Source organism: Sebastes umbrosus, chromosome 10, assembly GCF_015220745.1.
Source record: "Sebastes umbrosus isolate fSebUmb1 chromosome 10, fSebUmb1.pri, whole genome shotgun sequence".
Taxonomy (NCBI): Eukaryota; Metazoa; Chordata; class Actinopteri; order Perciformes; family Sebastidae; genus Sebastes; species Sebastes umbrosus.
This window is the reverse complement of record NC_051278.1, coordinates 34,017,767-34,045,489: the sequence shown is the minus strand read 5'-3', so window position 1 is coordinate 34,045,489 and position 27,723 is coordinate 34,017,767. Positions and strand designations below refer to the sequence as shown.

At 39.4% G+C, this 27,723-nt stretch overlaps 2 protein-coding genes across 2 annotated transcripts; one reads left to right on the top strand and one right to left on the bottom strand.

The window, feature by feature from the left end:
- Positions 1 to 2,259: 2,259 nt before the first annotated feature.
- Positions 2,260 to 9,553, top strand: ppp1r35 (protein phosphatase 1, regulatory subunit 35). Its single transcript, XM_037781507.1, is given in 7 exon segments — positions 2,260 to 2,549; positions 6,491 to 6,719; positions 6,831 to 6,939; positions 8,101 to 8,216; positions 8,305 to 8,395; positions 9,055 to 9,158; positions 9,160 to 9,553. Coding segments are annotated over 7 exon segments (834 nt in total). The 5' UTR covers positions 2,260 to 2,544; the 3' UTR covers positions 9,340 to 9,553.
- A 1,895-nt stretch (positions 9,554 to 11,448) lies between these two features.
- cdk1 (cyclin-dependent kinase 1) lies at positions 11,449 to 22,413 on the bottom strand. The gene is made up of 8 exons (XM_037781506.1): positions 22,297 to 22,413; positions 21,402 to 21,444; positions 21,055 to 21,211; positions 18,858 to 18,981; positions 16,885 to 17,055; positions 16,590 to 16,753; positions 12,851 to 12,992; positions 11,449 to 11,712 (listed from the first exon to the last, which is right to left on the bottom strand). Exons 2-8 carry the CDS (start codon positions 21,436 to 21,438, stop codon positions 11,596 to 11,598), a joined length of 912 nt encoding a protein of 303 aa, XP_037637434.1. The 5' UTR covers positions 21,439 to 21,444; positions 22,297 to 22,413; the 3' UTR covers positions 11,449 to 11,595.
- Positions 22,414 to 27,723: the final 5,310 nt, after the last annotated feature.

Below are 27,723 nucleotides of genomic sequence, written 5' to 3'. Positions count from 1 at the left end.
GAATTGAATTGAATTGAATTGAGAGACAGAGAGAGACAGACAGAAAGAGAGAGAGAGAGAGAGAGAGGAGAAGCGGTCAAGAGAGCTAGAGAATGAATAGAGAGAGCGCTGGCAGATAGTACCAGAGTGAATGTGTCATGGCGGTTAACGTTACGTCCTCTAACAGGCCAGCAGAACACCGTGTGGTTCACTCAAAAGTTACAAAAACGGCCCCTCGAGGCAATCGCTATTACCTTGTTAAGATACTTAAAAAAAACAACACAATATACCAGTAGATGGTTAAAAAGCAGGCAACAACTTTGAGTGGTGACTAAATGTTCTGAACCCGTTAATAAATCATCCTTGACTCTGACCATGTATTAAAAGACTCTGGCCCATGCTCTGACCGTGTAACGCTAGCACGTTATGTTAGTTAGCTAATGTTAGTGAGATGACACTTAGCTAGCTAGTTAGCTAACGTTAGCTAGTTAGCTAATGTTAGTGAGATGACACTTAGCTAACCAAGGCAGCTAACGCTAGCTACCAAGCAAACTTTTGTTCAAAGGCAAACAGGTCTTTTTTCTGCTTCAGTAACATACATTTATATATTCTAAATACCAACCAACTAAAATAGCCGGACCCCAGTGGTGTATTAATGCTAAACTATTTGATCATTTGAGGCTTTGATATACACAATGAATTAGCAGTTAGCTAATTAGCACGGATCAAACCATGGTAATGCAGTCACATTCACAGAGCGCGGTCACCAGGCAAGAAACCTGCAATGTTATTTCATTTTAACAACAAAAATTCAAAAGCAATATTTAAAAAGGAATATGAACTCAGCTCCTCTTTGTCTCCGTGTACTACTCCACACTACGCCACAACTAACAGCCCGGACACACCAGGAACGTCGGGAGCGCGTGGCGGCTGCGTTACCTGTTTTTTATTTCAGCATCCATGTTAACAGGTTATAGCAGCCACACTGGCACACAAACACGCGTGGGATGTGCGTGAGACGCGCGACTCAGCTCCATCTCTTCTAGAGAATAGAGGTCTCGCCTATTTTTGACGCTAGCCGCGCGGTTCACAGCAGCATGAAAAAAAAGTAAAGACTTCTTTTTAAATCAACACTTCCTGCTTTCATTTCAAAAAGCCCACAAGCGTTTTTACTGTGGACAGAATTCCTTCATTTGTTAACACAAGGCTTTTATTCTGAAATATGTGCAGGACAGTGTTGTAGAACATGCAGTGACTTGGAGAGCTCCATGAATGAAGTTTCTTAGGGTTTTAATTGTGGATTATTACTATTATTTATAAATTACCACACATTTCTTAACCTTTCTCGGTCTAAAATAAATATAAATAATATTTGTAATGAAATACACGCGTCTGGTGTTCAGACCACGCCACGCAGCTGCCACACGCTCTTGACGTTCCATGTGTGTCCCGGGGCTTATAGTCAGGTGCGACCCTCCGCCGCTGGAAGTAGTCCACTGTTGTTTTCATGTTCACTATTTAAGCTTTCATTGGCCTTATTCTCTGTGGATAACCGGTTAGCACCATACTTCAATTATTAATTATTGAATTAATTAATTATTGCCGTTTTATAGTAATAGTCCTGTGTTACTTTCTTACTCTGTCTTATTCTGTCTTACTCGTCTTTCTGTCTTACTCAAAAATGGCGGCATCGTCTCTGTATTTCCTTGGCATCGCCTCACTCCACCCTCCTCCCAGTTTCACTTTTTTGAAAATTTATAAACTTGAGTTCAGTATCCAAAACTGGTCATGACAAGTGGAGTTAAAGAGAAGAAATAAGTTCACATAACTTAATGTGGCTGTCTTTATTTTTACAGTGTGTACCTATATGTATATACATAGGGCAAAACTGCTGCGGGCCCCCCATGGGCCAACCCACAGGGGGCCCACATGGGATTAGTGTGGGTTTGCCCCTGCCCACACTGCCCACAGTAAACCCACACTTTCCCACAGTGGGCCCGCACGGGCATGTTTGCCGGGCAGGCCTTAATAGTACTTTGGCTTTAATGGGGAAAAGGAACAGTGACAAGTGTGGGGATTGTGGTGATAAAGAAAATGTGCAGCATATCCTAATTCATTGTAAAATGTATGAGGCTGAAAGACAAAGATCAGAGAGGAGGGACGGGATTGGGATTTGATATGGATACTGGGAACAGAGGGTGAGGGGGTTGAAGGCACCAGGAAGGCAGGAAGTCACTATTAATGTTCTTAAGAGACACAGAGTAACAGTCATGATGTTACACACTCTTGTACAGTAGGTGGCGGTATGCACCTTAAAGTTGTTGCGATCCGCCAGGAAACGGAGAGAAGAAGAAGAAGAAGGAAGCAGCAGCAGCGTTATCGTTAACGTGATGACAAGCAGCCGAGGAGGGTGATTTAAAGTAGAAACTGATGATTTCCGCCCTGAAACCTTCGGATAGTAAAATAATAATTATAATAAAAGCGTTTGGATCGTCCTCAGAGAGGCTCTGGGTAGTTCTGGAGGAGCGGATCTGCTGTTCTGGGGATCGTTTCTGATCGGACTAAATGAGGTAACACACAAACAACAAATAAGGAGGATGGGTTCATGGATGGGTTTATGGATAGGTTAGTGCGAGTGTTCTTTTAATACCTCCATGAGTGTTACAGGCTCACTTCACACTGGAGCTTCAATCTGTAAGTTAACAGAATTTAACAGACACTGTGCTGAACACACGACTGAACGTCAGGAGTTAGTCACCATAGCAACCTAACTGTCTTTATTCATCACCAGGGTAACTAACCGAGCTAACTGTCTTTATTCATCACCAGGGTAACTAACCGAGCTAACTGTCTTTATTCATCACCAGGGTAACTAACCGAGCTAACTGTCTTTATTCATCACCAGGGCTAGGCTAGGCTCGTCAACTAGCTAGTTTTAACTGTTAACTAACTGCTCAAACTACCACCAGTGAGTAGGCCACCGTTGACTAGCTCCCCTATGTCGGTATATCTCAATAAGTGAAGTTGCCTTTTTATTAGGCTGAAGTGACGGGGAAAACACAAGGAGGCGGGGTATGTTTGTATGTTAACAAACGATACTGCAGCTCTGTGACTGTCAGAGATCAAATCTGCACGCCAGATGTTGAACTTCTCTCTGTGTCGCTGCGTCCCTTTTACCTGCCCCGTGAGTTTCCTCAACTTTTCATAACGACGGTGTACATCCACCCGAAGGCAAACGCTGCCTCGGCCTCCAGCACCATCTCTGACGTTATTCAAAAACTGCAGTCTATTTCACCTGATGCTCCCAACTTTATACTGGGTGATTTTAACCATGTCTCTCTGGAAAAGACCCTAACGAACTTTTACCAATATGTTTCCTGTCCAACCAGGCGGGATAAGACTTTGGATCTCTGTTACGGGTCAATTAAAGACGCTTTTAAATCACTCCCTCTCCCCCCTCTGGACTCTGCAGATCATAACTGTGTGCATCTTCTGCCCATTTACAAGACTGTTTTAAAGAGGGAAAAAGCGCAAACCAAGGACGTCAAAGTGTGGACTGATGAATCTGTGCTCTCCCTGCAGGAATGCTTTGACTGCACTGACTGGGATATGTTTAAGCAGTCCTGTGATGACTTGGATGAACTTACTGATGTTACATGCTCATATACTGCTTTTTGTAGAGACATGATTGTTCCCAGTAAGAGGGTTCAAATATACCCCAATAATAAGCCATGGGTCACCAAATCAGTTAAATCTAGCATAAAGAAAAAGAAACTTGCCTTTCAACAGGGAGGTGCATCAGACTTATACTCAGCCACCAAGGAGCTTCAAATTGAAATTTTGAGGGCAAAACAGAGCTATAAATCAGACCTGGAAAACAAAATGTCTGCTAATAATCTTGGGTCAGCTTTGGACCAGCATGAAAACCAGTGCTGGCCTCCAGAGCACAAAAAATAGCACAAACGTCACTTTAAATAGCTTTGATTCAGATACTGAATTTGCTAATGCTCTTAATTGTTTTTATAATCGTTTTGATATGTTTGATTTTGGGAAAGAAATTCAGGAACTGAGCCTCAGACTTCAGGACAATCAGCTCTTTCCTATAAACCAAAAGGATGTTGAAAAAGCTTTCTTCCGCACAAAAGTAAACAAGAGCCCTGGACCAGATAATATCTGCGGCCGTTTACTGAAGTCTTGTGCAAAAGAATTGAGCCCAGTTTTTAATTATATTTTTAATCAATCTTTAGAAACACAGCACGTCCCCAAAGTCTGGAAGGATGCTGTTGTTGTCCCGGTTCCTAAATCCAACTGTCCCAACATTTTAAATGATTTTAGACCAATTGCCCTGACCTCCATCCTAATGACCTCCATCCTGATGACCTCCATCCTGATGACCTCCATCCTAATGAAAACTCTTGAAAAACTGGTAAGGTCAGAAATTTTAAACATCACCGAACATGCACTTGATCTGCTGCAGTTTGCTTATCGGCCTAACAGAGGAGTGGAGGACGCCACACTCACTCTGCTTAACCTGCTTTTTAAACACCTGGAGGGAAATGGGTGTCATGCCCGGCTTTTATTCATTGACTTCTCCTTTGCTTTTAACACAATTCAACCACACATTTTAACCCACAGGCTGTTAGAACATTTTAACTTAAGTAACAACCTTGTGGGCTGGATTTTAGACTTTTTAACCAACAGAACAGAGTCAATGGGTTTTTATCAAACAAAGTGGGCTCTTCAACTGGATCCCCACAAGGGTGTGTGCTCTCACCCTTGCTTTTTATTCTTTACACTAATATGTGTCAGAGCACTTTTAAAAATCAAACTATTTTAAAGTATGCGGATGACTCTGTTATTGTCAGTCTTCTTCAGGGCAATGAGAGCAGCCATGGCCCTGTAGTTGATGACTTTGTCAAATGGTGTGAAGAATCACATCTGCAACTAAACATTTCTAAAACCAAAGATATGGTCATTGATTTCAGAAGACATGCTTGTAAACCTGAAATCACAACTATCAAGGGTCAAACTGTCGAACATGTGCAGTCATACAAATACCTCGGGACCATCATTGACACTAAACTGAACTTTGAGGCAAATTGTGAAGCCGTATGCAAGAAGGGGCACCAGCGCCTGTTCTGCTTGAGGAAGCTGTCCCACTTTCACATTGAAAAAACCATGATGACGCTATTTTATCGTGCTTTTATTGAGTCTGTTTTATCCTTTGCACTAGTGTCATGGTTTGGTACTCTGCCTCTGAAGGACAAAAATAGGCTGAGTCAGATTATTAAATGGTCCAGTCGGCTGATTGGCGAGTCACAGCTGAGTTTAGAGTCCCTGTATACCAGACAGTTACAGCGGATAGCCAGCTACATTTCACAAGATGACTCTCATCCTCTGTCGGGTGAATTCCAGCTTCTCCCATCTGGTCGGAGGTTTAGGGTCCCAAAGTGCAGAACAAAGCGCTACAGGAACAGTTTTGTTCCAGCTGCAATAGTTCACTTAAATAAGTCATAGCAGTTTTTGCACATATTTATGGAAGTTTATCCCTTTTCTCATTATTGTGTCTTTTCTGTCCTGATATTTCAGTAGTGTTTTATACTGTTGTTGTGGCCTTCTCTTTTTGCTGGATCCTGTTTCCAGTAAGCCCTTGAGTACCCCCTGTCATGTTTTTGGTATGTCTGTCTCTTGTCTGTGCCCTACCTCATTGTCAATACGGATGTCATCCTCTTTTTTGCTGCAAAACAAATCTACCTACGGGTACAAATAAAGTCACCTGAACCTGAACCTGTTGACCTAATGTTAATTGACTCAGCTGAATATTAATTCAGTAAAATACATATAATCCACATGAATAATGAATTTAACATAAAAGTTAAGGATGATTTAATTAATAATATAACTACCAATTAAATAAATAATTTTAAAGAGCTGTTTATTTATTATTTAACAACAAAATATATAGGTATTTACAATTGACCAATATATTTAAGTTGTTTATTGCTGCTATTGAATATGAACGACATGGATCAAAGATTTTTGTCTGTGTTTTAGTTGTTAAAAATTAATTTATCTTCCATAATTATTTAGTATCTAGATTTCAGCTACAGTGGCCGTTAGCAGAAGGAGATAGCTCAGGGAAATGCTCGTTGCCATGTCAAACTATCGTCATGCAGGAAGTAGCCAAGTTTTCCAGCGGTTCATACCAGGCTCCAAATCCAACCCACCGATGCCTATTCAGAATCTCAACAAAATACAACGGTGTCTAAAGACCGAAATGGTGAAATCAGCTGGCGCCGTGCTGGTGGGGCATCGAGGCCGCTTTGGCCGATGAGCATCGAGGCCACAGAGAGGCCAGAGAGAGTATGTCATATTTCATCCTGGAAAGATTGAGAAAAGGTGTTTGTATTAATTGTTTTTGAAGCAGTGATGAAGCTGTTTACAGCAGAGACTCTTTAAAGGAGCATTCCACTGAATATCAATCTGTCTCTCTCTCTTGTTTTCTTGTCAGGATGAGTTCCTCGTCCCACCTCTCTCCTCCTCCCTCTCCTCACTCCGCTCCCCTCCCCCTCTCCTCCTCCTCCTCTCTGACTCGCTGTCCTGAACTCGACTTGTCAGTCACACTCGGCTCCGCCCACACACACCTGAAGCCCCGCCCACTGAAGACGAGGCAGCAAAATGACCAATCACAGCTGAAGCCCAGCCCCCAAGGACAGATGGGAAGAAAGGGGAACATACAGGTGATGACATCATCCTGTAGTCCTTGTGTGTGTGCGTGTGTGCGAGCGTGCGTGCGTGCGTGCGTGCGTGCGTGTGCGCGATGACATCATCCTGTGTCTGGTCTTCTGCAGGTGTGTCTTGAAGAGCCGGTGGTTGTCACGGTTACCGCGGAGCAGAGCAGAGACGCCCCTCCTCAGCAGCCAATCAGAGGTCAAAGGAGAAGCAGAGGATGTAGTCATGGTAACCAGAGTCTGACAGTTAACACTGAAGGCCTTATCTTACACATGGCGCAAAGTGGCGCACATCGCAGCGCAACTTGTCATTGCTAGTTTCAGAGCGCCCACGTTGTCTCCGTAGCATTACTCTGAGGTGGTACCGTCCTGATCATGATGTGGTGGGGTTACTTCGGGGGGGCATACATACATACATACATACATGTATCAGTCTGGGGCACAATCAGATCACACAGAGATCTATTAACAGATCTTATGCTCTAGCAGTGGTGGAATGTAACTAAGTACATTCAGGCTACACAAGTACTATGCTTAAGTACAATTTTGAGGTACTTGTACTTTACTTGAGTATTTCCATTTTATGTAACTTTATAGCCCACTTCTACTCCACTAGGCTACATCTCGGAGGGAAATATTATACTTTTAATTTCAATACATTTATTTGACAATATTCCCAATAGAGCTTATTGAATTTGAGCAACATGAATATAGTTTTGGAATGTTGGGGTACTTCACTTTCTAATTGAAATTGTAAAGCTTAAAAAATGTATATACTTGAAATAAGAAATAAAGTTTTTGAAATTGCACAACTTGAAGTGAACTATTGAAAATTCCCAAGAAGTAAATTCAGACCACATGAATTCAGATCGGTGGTTTATTTATATATATAATATTTCAGTGCTATTTAACTTTCAACTTTATGAAATCGGTAATGAATAAATTTTACAATTTGGTATTCTGTTGCTTATAAGATTTTAGGCTACTGCATGTTATTTATAAACATATCTACATAATAATATAGACAGTTTATGTGTTTATGATTCATCAGCAGCACATTGAACACAGTCAGCTCCTCCACTACAGTCTGAATCTTCTCTCTCTGCTTTGTTGAACATGGAATAAAATGTGTTTGGTCCATGCAAAGTTTAAAACCACCTCCCAACAGCAGAACCATATCTGAGTTTTCTTTCATTATTTTATCTGCAAATAATCAACTAATAATCAACTTTCCTCTACATGAAACTAACGCAGAGATTCTTCCAGGCTTTTGTTGTCTCCAGATTATTATATTCATTTCTACTTTCTCCTCCTCAGTCAGCCTGTCACAGTGGTCACTGATCAATACCATGATCAATAAATCTGTTTTTCTCTCCTCTGATTGGTGGAGCCCCCAGACAGTGGGTGGAGCCCCCTGCTGCAGTATCCAATCAAGATCCAGGTTATCTGGAGAGGGCGGGGCTAAACACCACTCTGGCTCTGAAGGCGGAGCTTCAGTCACTTCAGGTTCACACTGTTTATCAGCATGCTGTCAATCAATCACCACTGAGGTATTAACTGTGGTTCCCATGGTAACTTGTCTGTTGTCCTGCAGGGGGCGGAGTTTAACTCCCAGAAGGCCGTTCAGGAGATGCTACGGAGGTCCGAGAGGACCAAAAACCTAATCAACACCAGAGCTACTGAAGGTAACACAAGGGGGGGCTCTCATCGGCTTTATTTCATGTTAGCGAGGTATGTCCATCCTAATGTCACAAAGGTGGCTCTCTTTTAACCTGACTTTATCGTCATGGTAACTTATGCTGCACTAATGATAAGAAGCTCACAATGGTCAGGATTTTGGTGGCTTTTAGATAGAACTCACAAGCTGTGTTTACACAACGTTTACACAACGTTTACACAATGTTTACACAACCTTCGTCTCATTCTGCGAAATGATTTAAGTTTCTCTCTCAGCTCAGTAGGTCCGGATACATTTAGTATTTGTCTGTCTCTGTCTCTCTGTCTGTGTCTGCAGAAGTGAACGTCTCTGAGCTCAAGTAGGTCCGGATACATTTAGTATTTGTCTGTCTCTGTCTCTCTGCCTGTGTCTGCAGAAGTGAACGTCTCTGAGCTCCAGTAGGTCCAGATACATTTAGTATTTGTCTGTCTCTGTCTCTGTCTCTGTCTGTGTCTGTGTCTGCAGAAGTGAACGTCTCTGAGCTCCAGTAGGTCCAGATACATTTAGTATTTGTCTGTCTCTGTCTCTGTCTGTGTCTGTGTCTGCAGAAGTGAACGTCTCTGAGCTCCAGTAGGTCCAGATACATTTAGTATTTGTCTGTCTCTGTCTCTCTGTCTGTGTCTGCAGAAGTGAACGTCTCTCGCTCTCAGCATCTCTTCACCTCTCTGGTGTGTGTGGATGTTCTGGAGGATCAGCTAATCAGCCAGGTGCTGCAGCAGAGGCTCCTGCTGCCCCCCCTGTCACCATGGCAACAAGGCAGCAAATGGGCCATCCCTTCTCTTCTTCATGACCTCTGACCACCTCAGACAGAAGCCCCTCCCACCAGAGGAGGGGCCTGGAAACTACAAGTCCTTCCCATCGCCACGTCCCGCCTACTCGACCTTTGACCTCTACAGAAGAGGGAGATGCTGAGGCCATGCCCTGACACACACACACACACACACACACACACACACAGAGGAGAGCTCTGATTGGCTGGCTGTACTGATGCGTGCATTGGTCAGACTGAGCGATGCCATTGAATAATAATAATCTATTTTTTAAATAATAAATATAAACTGAATCTGTTTTATTGCTGTAAAGAGCTACGCTTTGTTTTTTCTAATAAAGTCTTCAAACATGCTCACTCTGACGAGGTCATGATGATGATGCTACAGGACGTCCAAACACAAGTGTTTGTTGCTACAGGACGTCCAATCAGAAGTGTTTGTTGCTACAGGATGTCCAATCAGAACATGAAGGTGGGGGCGCCTGGGTTGGCTCAGTTGGTGGAGCGGGCGTCCATGTGTTGGGGCTTGGTCCTGGCCGCGGCGGCCCGGGTTCGAATCCGGCCTGTGGCCCTTTCCGCATCGGCTCTCTCTCTCCCCCCTTTCGGGACTCTGTCCACTGTCCTGTCAATGGGGGTGGGGAATGCCCCCAAAAAAATAACTTTGAAAAGAAAGAACATGAAGGTGTAACTCAGTTGAAGTGGACAAACAGAACATAATACTGTGCATGTGTATGTTCTGTGCAAGTACCAAGCACCGCCTACTAGCTGGAGCACAGCCAATAGGAACGCTCTCTCTGAAATGACCTGTGATTGGTCAAAGTCTCCCGTCACTAGGCTAGATGTTCTAAAGCCTGAAAACAGAGCCATGAGGAGGAGGAGAAGTCTAGTTTTCTCTCAGAACACTTGAATAATAATATGCTGAAAGGTTATTTTTAGGTAATTTTTGCCCAATGATGCCAGAAACGTGTTGCCTACTGAAGCTTTCAGGTTGGTTATTAGAAGTTTTGGACCAGCTGAACCCCCTGAGCTGAAGCTGCATCTAGGCTGTGAAACAGTGAAGACATGACATCATTGAGCAGTTTTAGTCAGCATGCTGTTATCATTCAGTTGTAAGTCTTGTTCTTTAGTGTATCAGGACACAGGGAGTGTTACAGCATTTTATACACTATTTAACCACATGAGATAAAATGTCCTTCTTTATTAAGGATAATAAAGAAGAAATACATCTAGAAATGAATCATTAATGATCAGTCATCCTCATATGATAATATTGATCAATATTGATAATTGATATAACTCATTATATCATTTACATTTTCCCTTTAGCCTAATAAATAATATCCAGTGTTCAAAAGACACCATAGTTAGTCAGCCTTAGTCAGCAGGGGTTGAGAAGGAGAAGAAGCCCAGGGGAAAAAAAGACAGAAGGGGGTCCTTTTGCTTTTTGTCCTGATACAATTTCACAAGTAAGTGTGAATGAGTCATCATACTACAGTAGCCAATGGTTACTGAACTGAGGCCATGGGTCAAGGATCATGTGACTGAGTTCATGGACCACATGAACTCAGTCACATGATCCTTGACCCATGGCCTCAGTTCTTGCCACCATCTTGACAGTGGGTCCCAACACTATTCATTGGCAATAAATGCATAAACTACAACGCAACCTAAAAAAGGAAGACCGATTCATCAAAAAGAAGAGTTTCAGTGATGGAGAGAAAATGTTGATTAGTTTAACCTTCTACTCACGGCTGCCGCTGTGAGCTAGCCTCAGTTACGGTAGCTATGGCAGTAGCCATAGGGAAAGCATCATTTTCTATCCATCTATCTAATAGTTTAGACTTCTTCGTGAACAGAAGGTTGAACTATTAGCAACATTTTCTCTCCATCTCTGAAACGCTTCGCCAATATTGTAGCTCGCTAGAGCCTCGAATCAGTCTGTCATCTCAAAGGGCTTTAAAGGCCCATAAGGTGGCAAAGAAAACACGACGGTAACTCTCATAGAATTGCCGCTATATAACGACATCAGGGTCACAATGATGATCTGGATGATGTTTGAAATGAATGACTAGTACTAGTCATTCATTTCAAACCTCACCCAGAGGTTTGTGCCATAACCAGATCTAGAACTATGATGTCCGGGATCATAAAAAAATGAGAAATGTTCCAAACATGACATTATGCTTCAGCTCATGTCGAGCTTTACTGTATATTTTCAGGCAAATATTGAGAACAATGACAAACATTAAGTGTAAAGTTTTGAGACTCACAGAAAGTGCAGTTTTATTGAAAAGACGTTGATGAAAGACAAAAGTTGACTAAAGGTCTACAACAGTTATCACACACAAGTATTTACAGAATGATAATTCACAATGGGCATGAACATGTTGGTGTGTGGTTTAGGTCTTGTTGATGCTGGCAGCAGGCAGGGTGGATTTATCCAAGTCATCAAAGTACTCGTGAGTCATGGCCTCGCGGGCTGAGATCCTCTTGGGAGGATTGTAGATCAACATTTTCTACAGCAGAGAAACAAGACAGGGACCGTGTCACTCAGCAGGCTGGATGTGGAGGAACATTATAGTGGACAGGAATGGTTTCAGAAGACCACCATTTTAGTTCACATTAGGGCTGACCGATGAATCAGATTTTCATCGTCATCAAGATATGATATGTGTTCATCGTGCATGTTCATCATGCACGATGAACACATCGCAAAAGACTGTCTGAAACGCTACGAATAATACAAATCATTATATTTACATTACATTTATACATTATATCGGTGGAGACGAGTCAACTACTACGCTTGTTACTGTCAGTAAGTCAGTAAAACTTTGTACGTGTAAAGCCAAGATACGTTATTACATCTGTTCAACAAGCATGAACACGATGAAACGGTTAAACATGGAGGAAAGCAACGCTTCAATCTGATCTGTCTGCAGTCTCTCATCCTACGCCGCTATGTTTACACAAGCAGAGCGCGTTAGCTCGACGGTTAACAGCGAACTGTAAACACGTGTTAGTTATTTAGTCGAGTTGTGAATGACTTTAGTTCCTCTAGAAAGCAGTGTTTCAGTGTACGTGTCCGGGGAGTTTATTGTGAAGGGAGGAACGGAAGACGTGAAGCGGTGATGCGCTGCAGACTACGGAGCCTCTGCTGTCTCACAGTCGACAACAGATGCAAGAAAAGACAAGAATACTGGCAGACACATCATCACAAATAGGCCTCAACATCCATAAAGAGAAAAGTAAAGTCCTCAAGGTCAACACAACCAGCAAAGACTCTGACCCTGGATGGAACAGCACTTGAAGAAGTAGAAGCCTTTCCATACCTCGGCAGTGTCATCGATAAGCCAGACATGGAGGACAACCAAGACCACGATAACAAAAGTACAAACATTCATAAACAACTGCCTGAGGCGCATCTTAAACATCCACTGGCCAGATAGCAACAATGATCTCTGGCAGAGAACAGGTCAGAGACCTGTGGAAGAAGAGATCAGGAGAAGGAGATGGGGATGGATTGGCCACACGCACTAAAGTATATTTTATATTTCACTGGGTCTTTAAGATATAGATAATTACAATCTAACTCAGAATAGTAGTCCTAGAAGGAAGAGGTGAGTTGTTAAAGGGTTCAGCCCTAGTCCTTACCGCCAGCAGGTCCAGGCCATTTTTATCCAGGTTCTTCACCATGGAGGACAGGTTGCCAGACTTCCATTTAGGGAAGGTGTTCTTGTAGTCAGGTAGGCTCTCTACATCAGGCCACACTTCATTGTTTGGGGTTCCCAAAGTCCTGGAAAGAACAGAAACAGTCAGAATGATTCAAAGAGGGAACAGTAGGGAATGAACTGCCCCAGTAGACCAAGACCCTCAGGAAGTAAACCTGAGGAACCAGGGATTAAAGGGAGACACCCTCAGGAAGTAAACCTGAGGAACCAGGGATTAAAGGGAGAGACCCTCAGGAAGTAAACCTGAGGAACCAGGGATTAAAGGGAGAGACCCTCAAGATCTAAACCTGTGAGGAACCAGGGATTAAAGGGAGAGACCCTCAGGAAGTAAACCTGAGGAACCAGGGATTAAAGGGAGAGACCCTCAGGATCTAAACCTGTGAGGAACCAGGGATTAAAGGGAGAGAACCTCAGGAAGTAAACCTGAGGAACCAGGGATTAAAGGGAGAGACCCTCAGGAAGTAAACCTGAGGAACCAGGGATTAAAGGGAGAGACCCTCAGGATCTAAACCTGTGAGGAACCAGGGATTAAAGGGAGAGACCCTCAGGAAATAAATCTGAGGAACCAGGGATTAAAGGGAGAGAACCTCAGGAAGTAAACCTGAGGAACAAGGGATTAAAGGGAGAGACCCTCAGGATCTAAACCTGTGAGGAACCAGGGATTAAAGGGAGACACCCTCAGAATCTAAACCTGTGAGGAACCAGGGATTATAGGGAGACACCCTTAGGATCTAAACCTGTGAGGAACCTGGGATTAAAGGGAGACACCCTCAAGAAGTAAACCTGTGAGGAACAAGGGATTAAAGGGAGACACCCTCAAGAAGTAAAACTGTGAGGAACCGGGGATTAAAGGGAGAAACCCTCAGGAAGTAAACCTGTGAGGAACAAGGGATTAAAGGGAGAGACCCTCAGGATCTAAACCTGTGAGGAACCAGGGATTAAAAGGGAGACACCCTCAGGATCTAAACCTGTGAGGAACCAGGGATTAAAGGCAGTTAAACCCTGTTTAAACCGCAAGAACTTTCCCCGGAACTAGGATCCTTTTGAGGAACCGCAGGGATCAAGGTCTGAATTAAGTTTTGGGGACATTTTTTCGGGCCTTTTTACTCCACAAAATAGCCGTGGTCGGGGGGTTAGTACTTTCTGAAAGTACAAGAATTTTTGAGGTGGAGTTTGCCGGGATGACCGTCACTGATTGGTCAAACACACACACACTGCGCCGCTGCTTCAACTGTACCGCTTCAGTCATAAAACAAAGAAGTACTCTATCGATTAGGACCATTTTAGGACGAGAGGAGAACATTTCTCTTTGTTTGTCTCTGCTATCGGCTTCCCGACTCATTTAATAAAGACAGCGAGAGGGTCATCGGTAGAAGAGAGATATAGAGCAGGCTGCGTAGCGCGGCGTAAAAACGTATTTTCTGATCGTTTCACTGCGTTAACGTTCTAAAGCACAAATAAATAAATAACCATCAAACACTCAACAGATGTTTTACTGTGGAGATGGACGCTCTTAGTTTACTTTCATTCATTACATCCAACGTGCAGCAGTAAATGTTATCGCAGTGAGACAAAACGTTTACATCATGGTCTTTTAGAGGAAACGGGCGACACGCTGAACGTCAGGCTGCAGAGTGAGTTGACCGCTGCGACCACCAGCAGCCCTCGTCTCATGTCATGTTGCTTTTTATTATGTCAGCGGACTAATTGGCCTAATCTTCACAGATCATTAGACCGCTATGAAAACGCAGGCAACAGTGGGCTGAAGGAACCTTTTAGTTACTTGAACAGTAGTTCCTGGCACTAAAAGTCTTCTTTTCTGATGATTCAGGAACTTTCAGGGAGGGGTTTGCAAAGCTGAATGTTGCTGATTGGTCAAACACAGACGCTGCAGCACATATGACTTGTGCCTATATAAGGAGGCTGGTTGATGCCTCATAAACGCGTCATATCTTTAGGGGTATAACACATGCGCAGTAAAATGTGGTCTGCACTTGCAGCTTCAGTTACACTGGCATGTGTTAAACCCCGTACCCCCAAGCCCCATGTCCACCTGTGACCCAGCCTCCTGGACATTTACACCGAGTCTCCAGGAGGAGCACTGGGCTTCGCAGCTAATTTGACAGTGGCCAAACGGCGGTACTACAACATCTGTGTTTGTCACGTGATTGCCATCGGGCCCAAAAATACTTTTTTCCCATAGAATTCCATGGGGAAAGTACGGAGCCCCCAGACCCCTTGGAGAACATTTTATTAACTCGTTCCTTCGAGTTAGTAACTCGAACTTCAGATTCAAACTTCCTGGATCAATAACTCATAACAGAAACATTATTAAAGCACCAACGAGGGCTCTTTCTAACTGTAGTAAGGTAGACAACGAGCTACAACCACATTTATATATATATATTATATAATATATATAATAATATATATATATATATTATTATAATAATAATATATATATATAATAATAATATAATATATAATAATAATATAATATAATATAATATATATATATAAAAATAAGTTCGGACACTTGCGTTTGGTGGATTATTTCTCTGTTGTTCCAATGCTAATGGTCATTGTATTTTACATCGTTGGAAAGCCTGTTTATTTACCTTTACAATGATGTCCAACTTGTAAGGATCATGCATTTGTGGGATGAGCAGCACAGCTGATTATGTGGGTAGCGCCCAAGAACAATTTGCCAAAATACTCTGCCAATGGTAAACATTGTATTCTCATAAGGCTACCAGGAAGCCTGCAATCCCCAGTTTCCATATAAAATAATATATAATAATTTTGGTGATTTTTTTATGTGAAAAATATTCAATATCTTCAGTATGATAAAGTGTAGTGCCATCAAAATCACTTCACACACCAATGGTTTCCTGTTTGTTATACTACAAAACTTATTTTGGAGAAATGTGATTTTGTATAATTTTGGTTAATTTTTATTGGGAAAAATATTCAATAACTTCACTGTTATAAAGTGTAGTGTCACCAAAATGTCTCCACCCATCAATGGTCTCTTCCTGGTTATGCGACAATACTTATTTAGATTTTTTTTTTATTGTACCGTTGTCATTAAGACCATTGTAGCGGGCAAACTTCTGTATAAACTAAACCAATTGTAGTATAATGTGTGTGTATATGTGTTTTAACAACGTTTCGGTTATGAGTTATTGATCCGGGAAGTCAATCAGTCAATATCTTTTACACTTTACCGAAGTCAATGACTTGACTGTCAGGAATGATTGGAAGAAGTGCTCTATGAAGTAACTCGTTCCTTCAACTTACTAACTTGAGGGAACGAGTTAATAAAATGTTCTCCGAGGTGTCTAGGGGGGCTCCGTAGGAAACAGACATCTGTAACTCAGAGGATCATTTATTTTGAGGTGAATCAACTCCCCAGTATGAACACTCAAATAGTCCTTATTTAAATCATCAGGTCCTAAAAGTTGTAAAGCACACTAATAGCTGAATCCAGAGTTATTTCCCTCCCTCTGTTCATGTGACTGAGACCCAGACCGAGGCTGGAGCGAGGGCTGGGAGGATGAGTTAAAGGAAACGCTACTGGGCCTGCTCCATGGGCCCCATGGATGAGGAAGATCCGGGTAATGTTATACTCAGAAGTCAAGAAACAGCTGACGAGGGTTTACCTGAAGATCCTAAACAGTTGGTCTATCTCTGAGTCTCCATGGAACAGAGGCTTCTTAGTGGCAAGCTCAGCAAAGATGGTCCCAGTGCTCCAAACGTCGACAGGGGTTGAATATCGGGGTGAACCCAGGAGGACCTCTGGAGCCCGGTACCAAAGAGTTACGACCTGGGAACACACACAAGGGTTCATTCAGCTCAGAGGTCCTTCTAGAGGCCTGAGGTTTGTTGCCCTAGTGCATGGTTCTCTCAGTGTTGGTGATGCTCTACCTCAGACTACCAGCAGTGTGGAATTCTCACCTCATGGGTGTAGACCCGGACAGGAACACCAAAGGCCCGAGCCAGGCCAAAGTCTGCCAGTTTGATAACTCCCTTGTTGTCGATCAGGAGGTTCTGAGGTTTCAGGTCTCGGTGGAGGACTCGACGGCAGTGACAGAAGTAAATGCCCTCCAAGATCTGGTAAAGGTAGCTCTGAAAGGAGGTTGGGGGGGGGATGAACAGGAGACGCACACGTGTTTAGAAATGTGATACTGAATGGGCAGAACCATACAAATGGCAAACGATGGGTTTGAAACCTGAGCACGCCGTCAGACATCGTCCTCATAAAGATGGAGGTCAGTTTCTGTATTTGATCATTTTTCCATTAAATTTGAATGAAATTAATCTGTTAATCGTTTCATCTCTACTGTTAATCTTTAAATGATATGAAGTTGTTGTTTACGAAAGTCAGTGCTATTAATACCAATATTAGTTAAAAGGTAGGATTTATGTTCATAAAAGTAGCATAAGGAATAAAGATGAAAATCCCCTGTGGCCAGACACTTCAATTCAGCTGCTAAGGATGTTCCTTCAAAACTCAAACAATGTAAGGTGGTTGTTCACATCTGGAGCCGCTGTGGGGAGGAGCTGGACCAACAGACGGTTAAATCTTTTTAAAAAGGGTTGGTGATAGGGATAGACTTCTATTACAGAGGGAAGCTTATTGGATTCACACATCAATCAAACTAGAGACCTAGAGCATTCAGAGGATGGATGGATCAAACTAGAGACCTAGAGCATTCAGAGGATGGATGGATCAAACTAGAGACCTAGAGCATTCAGAGGATGGATGGATCAGACTAGAGACCTAGAGCATTCAGAGGATGGATGGATCAAACTAGAGACCTAGAGCATTCAGAGGATGGATGGATCAGACTAGAGACCTAGAGCATTCAGAGGATGGATGGATCAGACTAGAGACCTAGAGCATTCAGAGGATGGATGGATCAAACTAGAGACCTAGAGCATTCAGAGGATGGATGGATCAAACTAGAGACATAGAGCATTCAGTTTGGGTTTCTGAACAGTTTACACAACACAAGTGCTCATCACCGAAAAATGCAGAAATCTCCAAATGTCAAAAGTTTTTGGTACCAAATCACAGCATGCCTTCTTCTATGGTGTTCCTCAAGGTCTTGGTGTCTTAATGTGGTATTTTGGAGGAACTATTGATCATTTTTATCAATTCTCCAGTGGTAAAAAATGGTTAAATTTAGGACCAAATCTGTGGAACAAATGGTATCAACCTAAAAATTGCTGCAACAACTAATGAGACATAATAAAGCATGAGGATGGCCATCATATACCTTCATCATAATGTTATAAACCCTTGTAGACTTTTACAATATATCTTAATTAATTCATGTGTATTTCTGATTTATGACTAGAACAACTTGACCCTCAGTGCTGAGCTGCATCTCAAATTAATCTTCAGGTTCTCAGCTTTCAGATGATGTACACCACTTCTATGTCACATCTACTGCTGACCTGCTATCGCCCCCTAAACACCCCCTGTAACGCCCTAAAAAAGACTAGAACGGGTCTATTGTGGGTTAAAAAAATTAAATCAAACTGTTTAATGATTTATTTCCTGATACATGATATTTTAGAGATGTGTCTACTTACTGGGTGGTTTGAGCCCTCTATTCACATAGAGCATTCATGAATGCATTTTGGACAGCACAATAGAGGTCATATACCTTATGATTATTATTTTTTATGTATTTGTATCATCATTTATAAATCTGTATGGTATAGGTCTTTCAGCTTGTGACACCAGTCTTTGTTGTTTCAGTATGACTGGTGTTACTGTTTTAGCTCCCCGTGTTCCTTGTGATTAATATATGACATGATAATGATAATAATGATGATAATAATACAATTGTCACACATAAACACACATTACATCCCTAAGATGAACTGCTGAGAGAGTTTATGAATCAAATTACAGTTACCTTGACCAGCATCGGGTCCATGTACTGGCCAGAGGGGATGGAGTCCAGGTACTTCTTCAGGTCCATGGACAGGAACTCAAAGATGAGGTAGAGACGAGACTCCTGCATCAGGACGTCCAGCAGTCTGGGACACACACACTGGATAAGTCCATACTGTATAGATGTGTATATCTGCTCACATACTGGATGTGAAGCTGGTTGGATATTTATACGGTAAGCAGTTGTCATGAATGATTAGATTATATATAGTATAGGATTATATTTCATCTTCTCACCGGTACTTGTAGCAACATCCCCACAGACGTTAAGCCCCTTGAGTTTTTATTTTTACAACAGTACTGTTTTTAGCAGATCATATTGACTTCAATTTCAATTTGTTTTTATATAGCGTCAAATCACAACAGAAGTTATCTCAAAACGTTTTATATATAGAGCAGGTCTTAGACCGTACACCATAGTTTAGAGACCCAACAAGATCCACCAAGCGCTCTGTGGCCAGGAAAAACTCCCCGTATAGTGGGAAGAAACCTGGAGCAGATCCGGGCTCTGGGTGGACTTGTAGTCAGAGTGGAATCAACACCTTGCTGTTCATTATGGGAGTCACAAAGATAACATCTACTGTATGCAGGCCTATTCTACTGGATGGTGACGTCTTCTATTGGACAGACGTGGAGTGGCTGATGGTACTGCCCACTGTTGTTCTAGTGTCACATGTCAATGTTGATCTGTGTGTGTGAAGTGGTTAGACAGTGGAACTGGAGATACACCGATACCAAATTAGATATCGGGCCGATACTAATTCAAATAGCTGGATCGGGTATCTGTGACAATGATGCTGATCTATTCAATTCAATTCTATGTTTATATGCTATGTACATTACATACTGGCATTTGAATTCCTTTTTTGACCAACTTGTTGCGGCATTTAAAAGGTTTACACCTGAATTGTAATTCCTTTTAAAAGGGACTATTTGTAACTTTTTAAGCGTATAAATCTACCGGGTCGGGATCCCATGCGCTCGCATATCGCATGTGGCCGGAGTCACTGCTCCGCCGTCTGCCTGCCTTCACTCACACACACCGCGTGCGTTCTCGCTATCTCGCTCCACCTCTAGACGTGAACGCGCGCTCACTCCACACTGCAGAAGAGTTAGTTTAGCTCTGAGAATATCTAGTGAATGTACAGTGGACGTTTGTGCAGAAATAACTGCTGCAGCTCCTCCAGACCAACAGAGGTTTTCTGTGTGTTGTGAAGTGACGGGGCTCCGCAGAGAGAAACGTTATCGTCTCCGACCAAAACTCCGGTGGCTCCCTGCGGCGCAGTCGGGAGACGATAACGTTTCTCTTCCTGCTTCAGCCCTGGCACCGACCCACTTTTCCTGCTTCAGCCCCAGAGGTTGAGGCAGGAAAAGCCAACACTAGGATCAGCATTGATTCATGGAGAGACCTTCCTCTGGTCAGCTAACATTACTGCCAAGCAGCTGAAATATAGAGTGATATTGTGCTTTTAGCTGACGTGCGTCACCTCACGAGCGATGCTCGTTCATGTCTATTTAGAGCGAGCAAGCGCGAGCCCGATGCTGACTTTAGTTGACTTAACAGCCACAGATGTCGCTGTTAACAAGCATTTCTGAAAGTTACAAACAGTCCCTTTAACGTTAAAGACTTTTTTTTTTTTTTTACCAAAATGCTGGTTTATTCAGCACATTTATATCTCTGTATTTATTTATTACATTTTGATTTACAAAGTTAGGAAAGCAATATTTAAATCCAGCCTGATGTTTCCTTACACATAACAGAATGATCCAGTCACTTCCACACAGTGAGGCATACAGTTTATTAACTAAACACTGGTATTGGATCGGTGCTCGATATCGGCCGATACCCAAAGCCAAGGTATTGATATCTGGACTTAAAGAGTTGGATTGGTGCATCCATAAGTGGAACATGAGTGACAGTGTTTATTAATGTCATAAGCCAGTAAAATAGCAGTGACGGTGACGTACCACTCAGAATGGACTAGAACAACAGTAGCACCATACCATCAGCTCACTGAGCTCTAATGCAACCGTTTACTGCATATACTGTACTGTACATACCATCAGCATTTCATACGCTTTAAAAGCCTTTATCCCGACAGAATGTGCACACACCCTGTTCAGTAAGACACCCTGTGCTCCACAGCCATCATACGTACCGGACAACGTTAGGATGCTTCAGCTCCTGGAGCAGAGAGACCTCTCTGACGGCGGTGCTGGGAACCCCCTCTTCCTCACTCTCCAGACGGATCTTCTTCATAGCCACAACCTGGCCGGTGGCCTTGTGCCTGCCCTTATACACCACCCCATAGGTACCTGCACAACAAAGTATTGGTGATCGTACTGTATATTAAGTACAGTCATGACCATGACCTTGTTAATTAAAGTAGCTCTAATGACAATGGAAGGGTGCTGAAAACAACATTAAGCCCAAACCTACAATCATTTGGGAAGCATACAATTTGTTTGAATAATTAAAATGAATACAGAAAACAATAAGACCAACCTTCTCCAATTTTCTCTATCTTCAAGTAGTCTTCCATTATTGCCTGAAAAACAAATACATCATGTCAAGTATATATATATATATATATATATATATACACACATATATATATATATATACACACATACATATATATACATATACATATATATATACATATATATATGTATATATACACACACACACTATTTCATCATCTATCATTAGTTTCTAGTGGATTGAGCTGATGCTGACCTTTCCCTTCAGACTGAGCTGTTATTAACCGACTGACTCATCTCCACTAACATTAAGTTCAAGTGAGAACATTACAGCTTGAATTAGGAACACTGTGTAACCAACTGTTAATTCAACCATTTACAGCAATCTATCATATCAATCTATCTATTGATCATCATCAATGTATAATGTCTATGTATGTATGTATCAGAGGCTTCTTCTTAGCTGACTGGTACTAGTACTAGTAGTATATAGTGTAGTATTAGTTGGTATTTCAGTGTGTACCGTTGAGGCCACATCAAATGAAGTTAGTTTAATGGTGGCTGAGGCGCCTCTCTCTCTCTTTCTCTCTCTCTCTCTCTCTCTCTCTCTACTGACTCTTGTATCAGCTGTGAACTCTTCACTGTGTTGGTGTCGCTTAATAACGTTTCGACAGTAAACCGCGACAGATAAAAACGACAGGTTCCGTTTTTCACACCCAGCCGTTAAAGCTCAGGTCCCCACCATTAGCTCTACTAATGCTAATACTAACGTTAGCTTGCCTAGATCTTCTAGAGGCCGCTGAGACCCGTTCTGTTCACACCCAACGGTCACAGTTCTCACCCAACAGCACCAATCACTTCATCATGATTCCTACGTGTATGAATGTATGCATAGTTTTAATACTAGTAATAATTACCTGGCTGTGCGTCGCTGTATATCGGCTGTGTGTGTGGGGTGTTCTCTCTCTCCGTGCTCAGACTGCCGCTGAATGCTCTCACACTGTTTGAATTAACGGCTTTAAAGCAGCGGTTCAAAACAGACCAATGAGCTCACGGGATATGTTTTCAAAACCGCCAATCAGGGAACGGGTAGCTGTCACGTGGGTTGGGCGGGCATGAACGCGCCGACGTAGATGTTACGGAAAATTGGTCCCCAGTTTTGTCTCCCAGGCAGGAAGGAAGGGATCACCTTCCTCTCCACTCTACTGTAGCAGAGTAATATAGCAGAGTAATATACCATAGTAATATACCATAGTAACATAGCAGAGTAATATAGCAGAGTAATATACCATAGTAATATACCAGAGTAATATACCATAGTAATATAGCAGAGTAATATACCATAGTAATATACCATAGTAGTATAGCAGAGTAATATAGCAGAGTAATATAGCAGAGAATATACCATAGTAATATACAATAGTAATATAGCAGAGTAATATACCAGAGTAATATACCATAGTAGTATAGCAGAGTAATATAGCAGAGAATATACCATAGTAATATACAATAGTAATATAGCAGAGTAATATACCATAGTAATATAGCAGAATAATATACAATAATAATATAGCAGAGTAATATACCAGAGTAATATAGCAGAATAATATACAATAATAATATAGCAGAATAATATACCATAGTAATATACCATAGTAATATACTAGAATAAAATATCAGAGTAATATAGCAGAGTAATATACCATAGTAATATAGCAGAGTAATATACCATAGTAATATACAATAGTAACATAGCAGAGTAATATACCATAGTAATATAGCAGAGTAATATACCATAGTAATATACAATAGTAGCATAGCAGAGTAATATACCATAGTAATATACCATAGTAATATAGCAGAGTAATATACCATAGTAATATAGCAGAGTAATATACCATATTAATATACCATAGTAATATAGCAGAGTAATATAGCAGAGTAATATACCATAGTAATATAGCAGAGTAATATACCATAGTAATATAGCAGAGTAATATAGCAGAGTAATATACCATAGTAATATAGCAGAGTAATATACCATAGTAATATAGCAGAATAATATACAATAATAATATAGCAGAGTAATATACCATAATAATAAACTAGAATAAAATATCAGAGTAATATACCAGAGTAATATAGCAGAGTAATATAGCAGAGTAATATACCATAGTAATATAGCAGAGTAATATACCATAGTAATATAGCAGAATAATATACAATAATAATATACCAGAATAATATACCAGAGTAATATACCATAGTAATATAGCAGAGTAATATACCATTGTAATACACTAGAGTAATATACCATAATAAAAAAGCACAGTAATATACCATAGTAATATACTAGAATAAAATACCATAGTAATATACAATAGTAGCATAGCAGAGTAATATACCATAGTAATATACCATAGTAATATAGCAGAGTAATATACCATATTAATATACCATAGTAATATAGCAGAGTAATATAGCAGAGTAATATAGCAGAGTAATATACCATAGTAATATAGCAGAGTAATATACCATATTAATATACCATAGTAATATAGCAGAGTAATATACCATAGTAATATAGCAGAGTAATATACCATAGTAATATAGCAGAGTAATATAGCAGAGTAATATACCATAGTAATATAGCAGAGTAATATACCATAGTAATAAAGCAGAGTAATATACCATTATAAAAAAGCACAGTAATATACCATAGTAATATAGCAGAGTAATATACCATAGTAATATAGCAGAGTAATATACCATATTAATATATCATAGTAATATAGCAGAGTAATATAGCAGAGTAATATACCATAGTAATATAGCAGAGTAATATACCATAGTAGTATACCATAGTAGTATAGCAGAGTAATATACCAGAGTAATATAGCAGAGAATATACCATAGTAATATACAATAGTAATATAGCAGAGTAATATACCAGAGTAATATACCATAGTAGTATAGCAGAGTAATATAGCAGAGTAATATAGCAGAGAATATACCATAGTAATATACAATAGTAATATAGCAGAGTAATATACCATAGTAATATAGCAGAATAATATACAATAATAATATAGCAGAGTAATATACCAGAGTAATATAGCAGAATAATATACAATAATAATATAGCAGAATAATATACCATAGTAATATACCATAGTAATATACTAGAATAAAATAGCAGAGTAATATAGCAGAGTAATATACCATAGTAATATAGCAGAGTAATATACCATAGTAATATACAATAGTAACATAGCAGAGTAATATACCATAGTAATATAGCAGAGTAATATACCATAGTAATATACAATAGTAGCATAGCAGAGTAATATACCATAGTAATATACCATAGTAATATAGCAGAGTAATATACCATAGTAATATAGCAGAGTAATATACCATATTAATATACCATAGTAATATAGCAGAGTAATATAGCAGAGTAATATAGCAGAGTAATATACCATAGTAATATAGCAGAGTAATATACCATAGTAATATAGCAGAGTAATATACCATATTAATATACCATAGTAATATAGCAGAGTAATATACCATAGTAATATAGCAGAGTAATATAGCAGAGTAATATACCATAGTAATAAAGCAGAGTAATATACCATTATAAAAAGCACAGTAATATACAATAGTAATATAGCAGAGTAATATACCATAGTAATATAGCAGAATAATATACAATAATAATATAGCAGAGTAATATACCATAATAATAAACTAGAATAAAATATCAGAGTAATATACCAGAGTAATATAGCAGAGTAATATACCATAGTAATATAGCAGAATGATATACAATAATAATATAGCAGAGTAATATACCATTGTAATATACCATAGTAATATAGCAGAGTAATATAGCAGAGTAATATAACAGAGTAATATACCATAGTAATATAGCAGAGTAATATACCATATTAATATACCATAGTAATATAGCAGAGTAATATACCATAGCAATATAGCAGAGTAATATACCAGAGTAATATACCATAGTAATATAGCAGAGTAATATACCATTGTAATACACTAGAGTAATATACCATAATAAAAAAGCACAGTAATATACCATAGTAATATACTAGAATAAAATACCATAGTAATATACAATAGTAGCATAGCAGAGTAATATACCATAGTAATATACCATAGTAATATAGCAGAGTAATATACCATAGTAATATAGCAGAGTAATATACCATATTAATATACCATAGTAATATAGCAGAGTAATATACCATAGTAATATAGCAGAGTAATATACCATAGTAATATAGCAGAGTAATATACCATAGTAATATAGCAGAGTAATATACCATAGTAATAAAGCAGAGTAATATACCATTATAAAAAAGCACAGTAATATACCATAGTAATATAGCAGAGTAATATACCATAGTAATATAGCAGAGTAATATACCATAGTAATATAGCAGAGTAATATAGCAGAGTAATATAGCAGAGTAATATACCATAGTAATATAGCAGAGTAATATAGCAGAGTAATATACCATAGTTATATACTAGAATAAAATAGCAGAGTAATATACCATAGTAATATAGCAGAATAATATACAATAATAATATAGCAGAGTAATATACTATAATTTTAAACTAGAATAAAATATCAGAGTAATATACCATAGTAATATAGCAGAGTAATATAGCAGAGTAATATACCATAGTAATATAGCAGAGTAATATACCATAGTAATATAGCAGAGTAATATACCATAGTAATAAAGCAGAGTAATATACCATAGTAATATAGCAGAGTAATATACCATAGTAATAAAGCAGAGTAATATACCATAGTAATATAGCAGAGTAATATACCATAGTAATACACCAGAGTAATATACCATAGTAATAAAGCAGAGTAATATAGCAAAGTAATATAGCAGAGTAATATACCATAGTAATAAAGCAGAGTAATATACCATTATAAAAAAGCACAGTAATATACCATAGTAATATAGCAGAGTAATATACCATAGTAATATAGCAGAGTAATATACCATAGTAATATAGCAGAGTAATATACCATAGTAATATAGCAGAGTAATATAGCAGAGTAATATAGCAGAGTAATATACCATAGTAATATAGCAGAGTAATATAGCAGAGTAATATACCATAGTAATATAGCAGAGTAATATACCATAGTAATAAAGCAGAGTAATATACCATTATAAAAAAGCACAGTAATATACCATAGTAATATAGCAGAGTAATATACCATAGTAATATAGCAGAGTAATATACCATAGTAATATAGCAGAGTAATATAGCAGAGTAATATACCATAGTTATATACTAAAATAAAATAGCAGAGTAATATAGCAGAGTAATATACCATAGTAATATAGCAGAATAATATACAATAATAATATAGCAGAGTAATATACCATAATAATAAACTAGAATAAAATATCAGAGTAATATAGCAGAGTAATATACCATAGTAATAAAGCAGAGTAATATACCATAGTAATATAGCAGAGTAATATACCATAGTAATAAAGCAGAGTAATATACCATAGTAATATAGCAGAGTAATATACCATAGTAATACACCAGAGTAATATACCATAGTAATAAAGCAGAGTAATATAGCAAAGTAATATAGCAGAGTAATATACCATAGTAATAAAGCAGAGTAATATACCATTATAAAAAAGCACAGTAATATACCATAGTAATATAGCAGAGTAATATACCATAGTAATATAGCAGAGTAATATACCATAGTAATATAGCAGAGTAATATAGCAGAGTAATATAGCAGAGTAATATAGCAGAGTAATATACCATAGTAATATAGCAGAGTAATATAGCAGAGTAATATACCATAGTAATATAGCAGAGTAATATACCATAGTAATAAAGCAGAGTAATATACCATTATAAAAAAGCACAGTAATATACCATAGTAATATAGCAGAGTAATATACCATAGTAATATAGCAGAGTAATATAGCAGAGTAATATAGCAGAGTAATATACCATAGTTATATACTAAAATAAAATAGCAGAGTAATATAGCAGAGTAATATACCATAGTAATATAGCAGAATAATATACAATAATAATATAGCAGAGTAATATACCATAATAATAAACTAGAATAAAATATCAGAGTAATATAGCAGAGTAATATACCATAGTAATAAAGCAGAGTAATATACCATAGTAATATAGCAGAGTAATATACCATAGTAATACACCAGAGTAATATACAATAGTAATAAAGCAGAGTAATATAGCAAAGTAATATAGCAGAATAATATACAATAATAATATAGCAG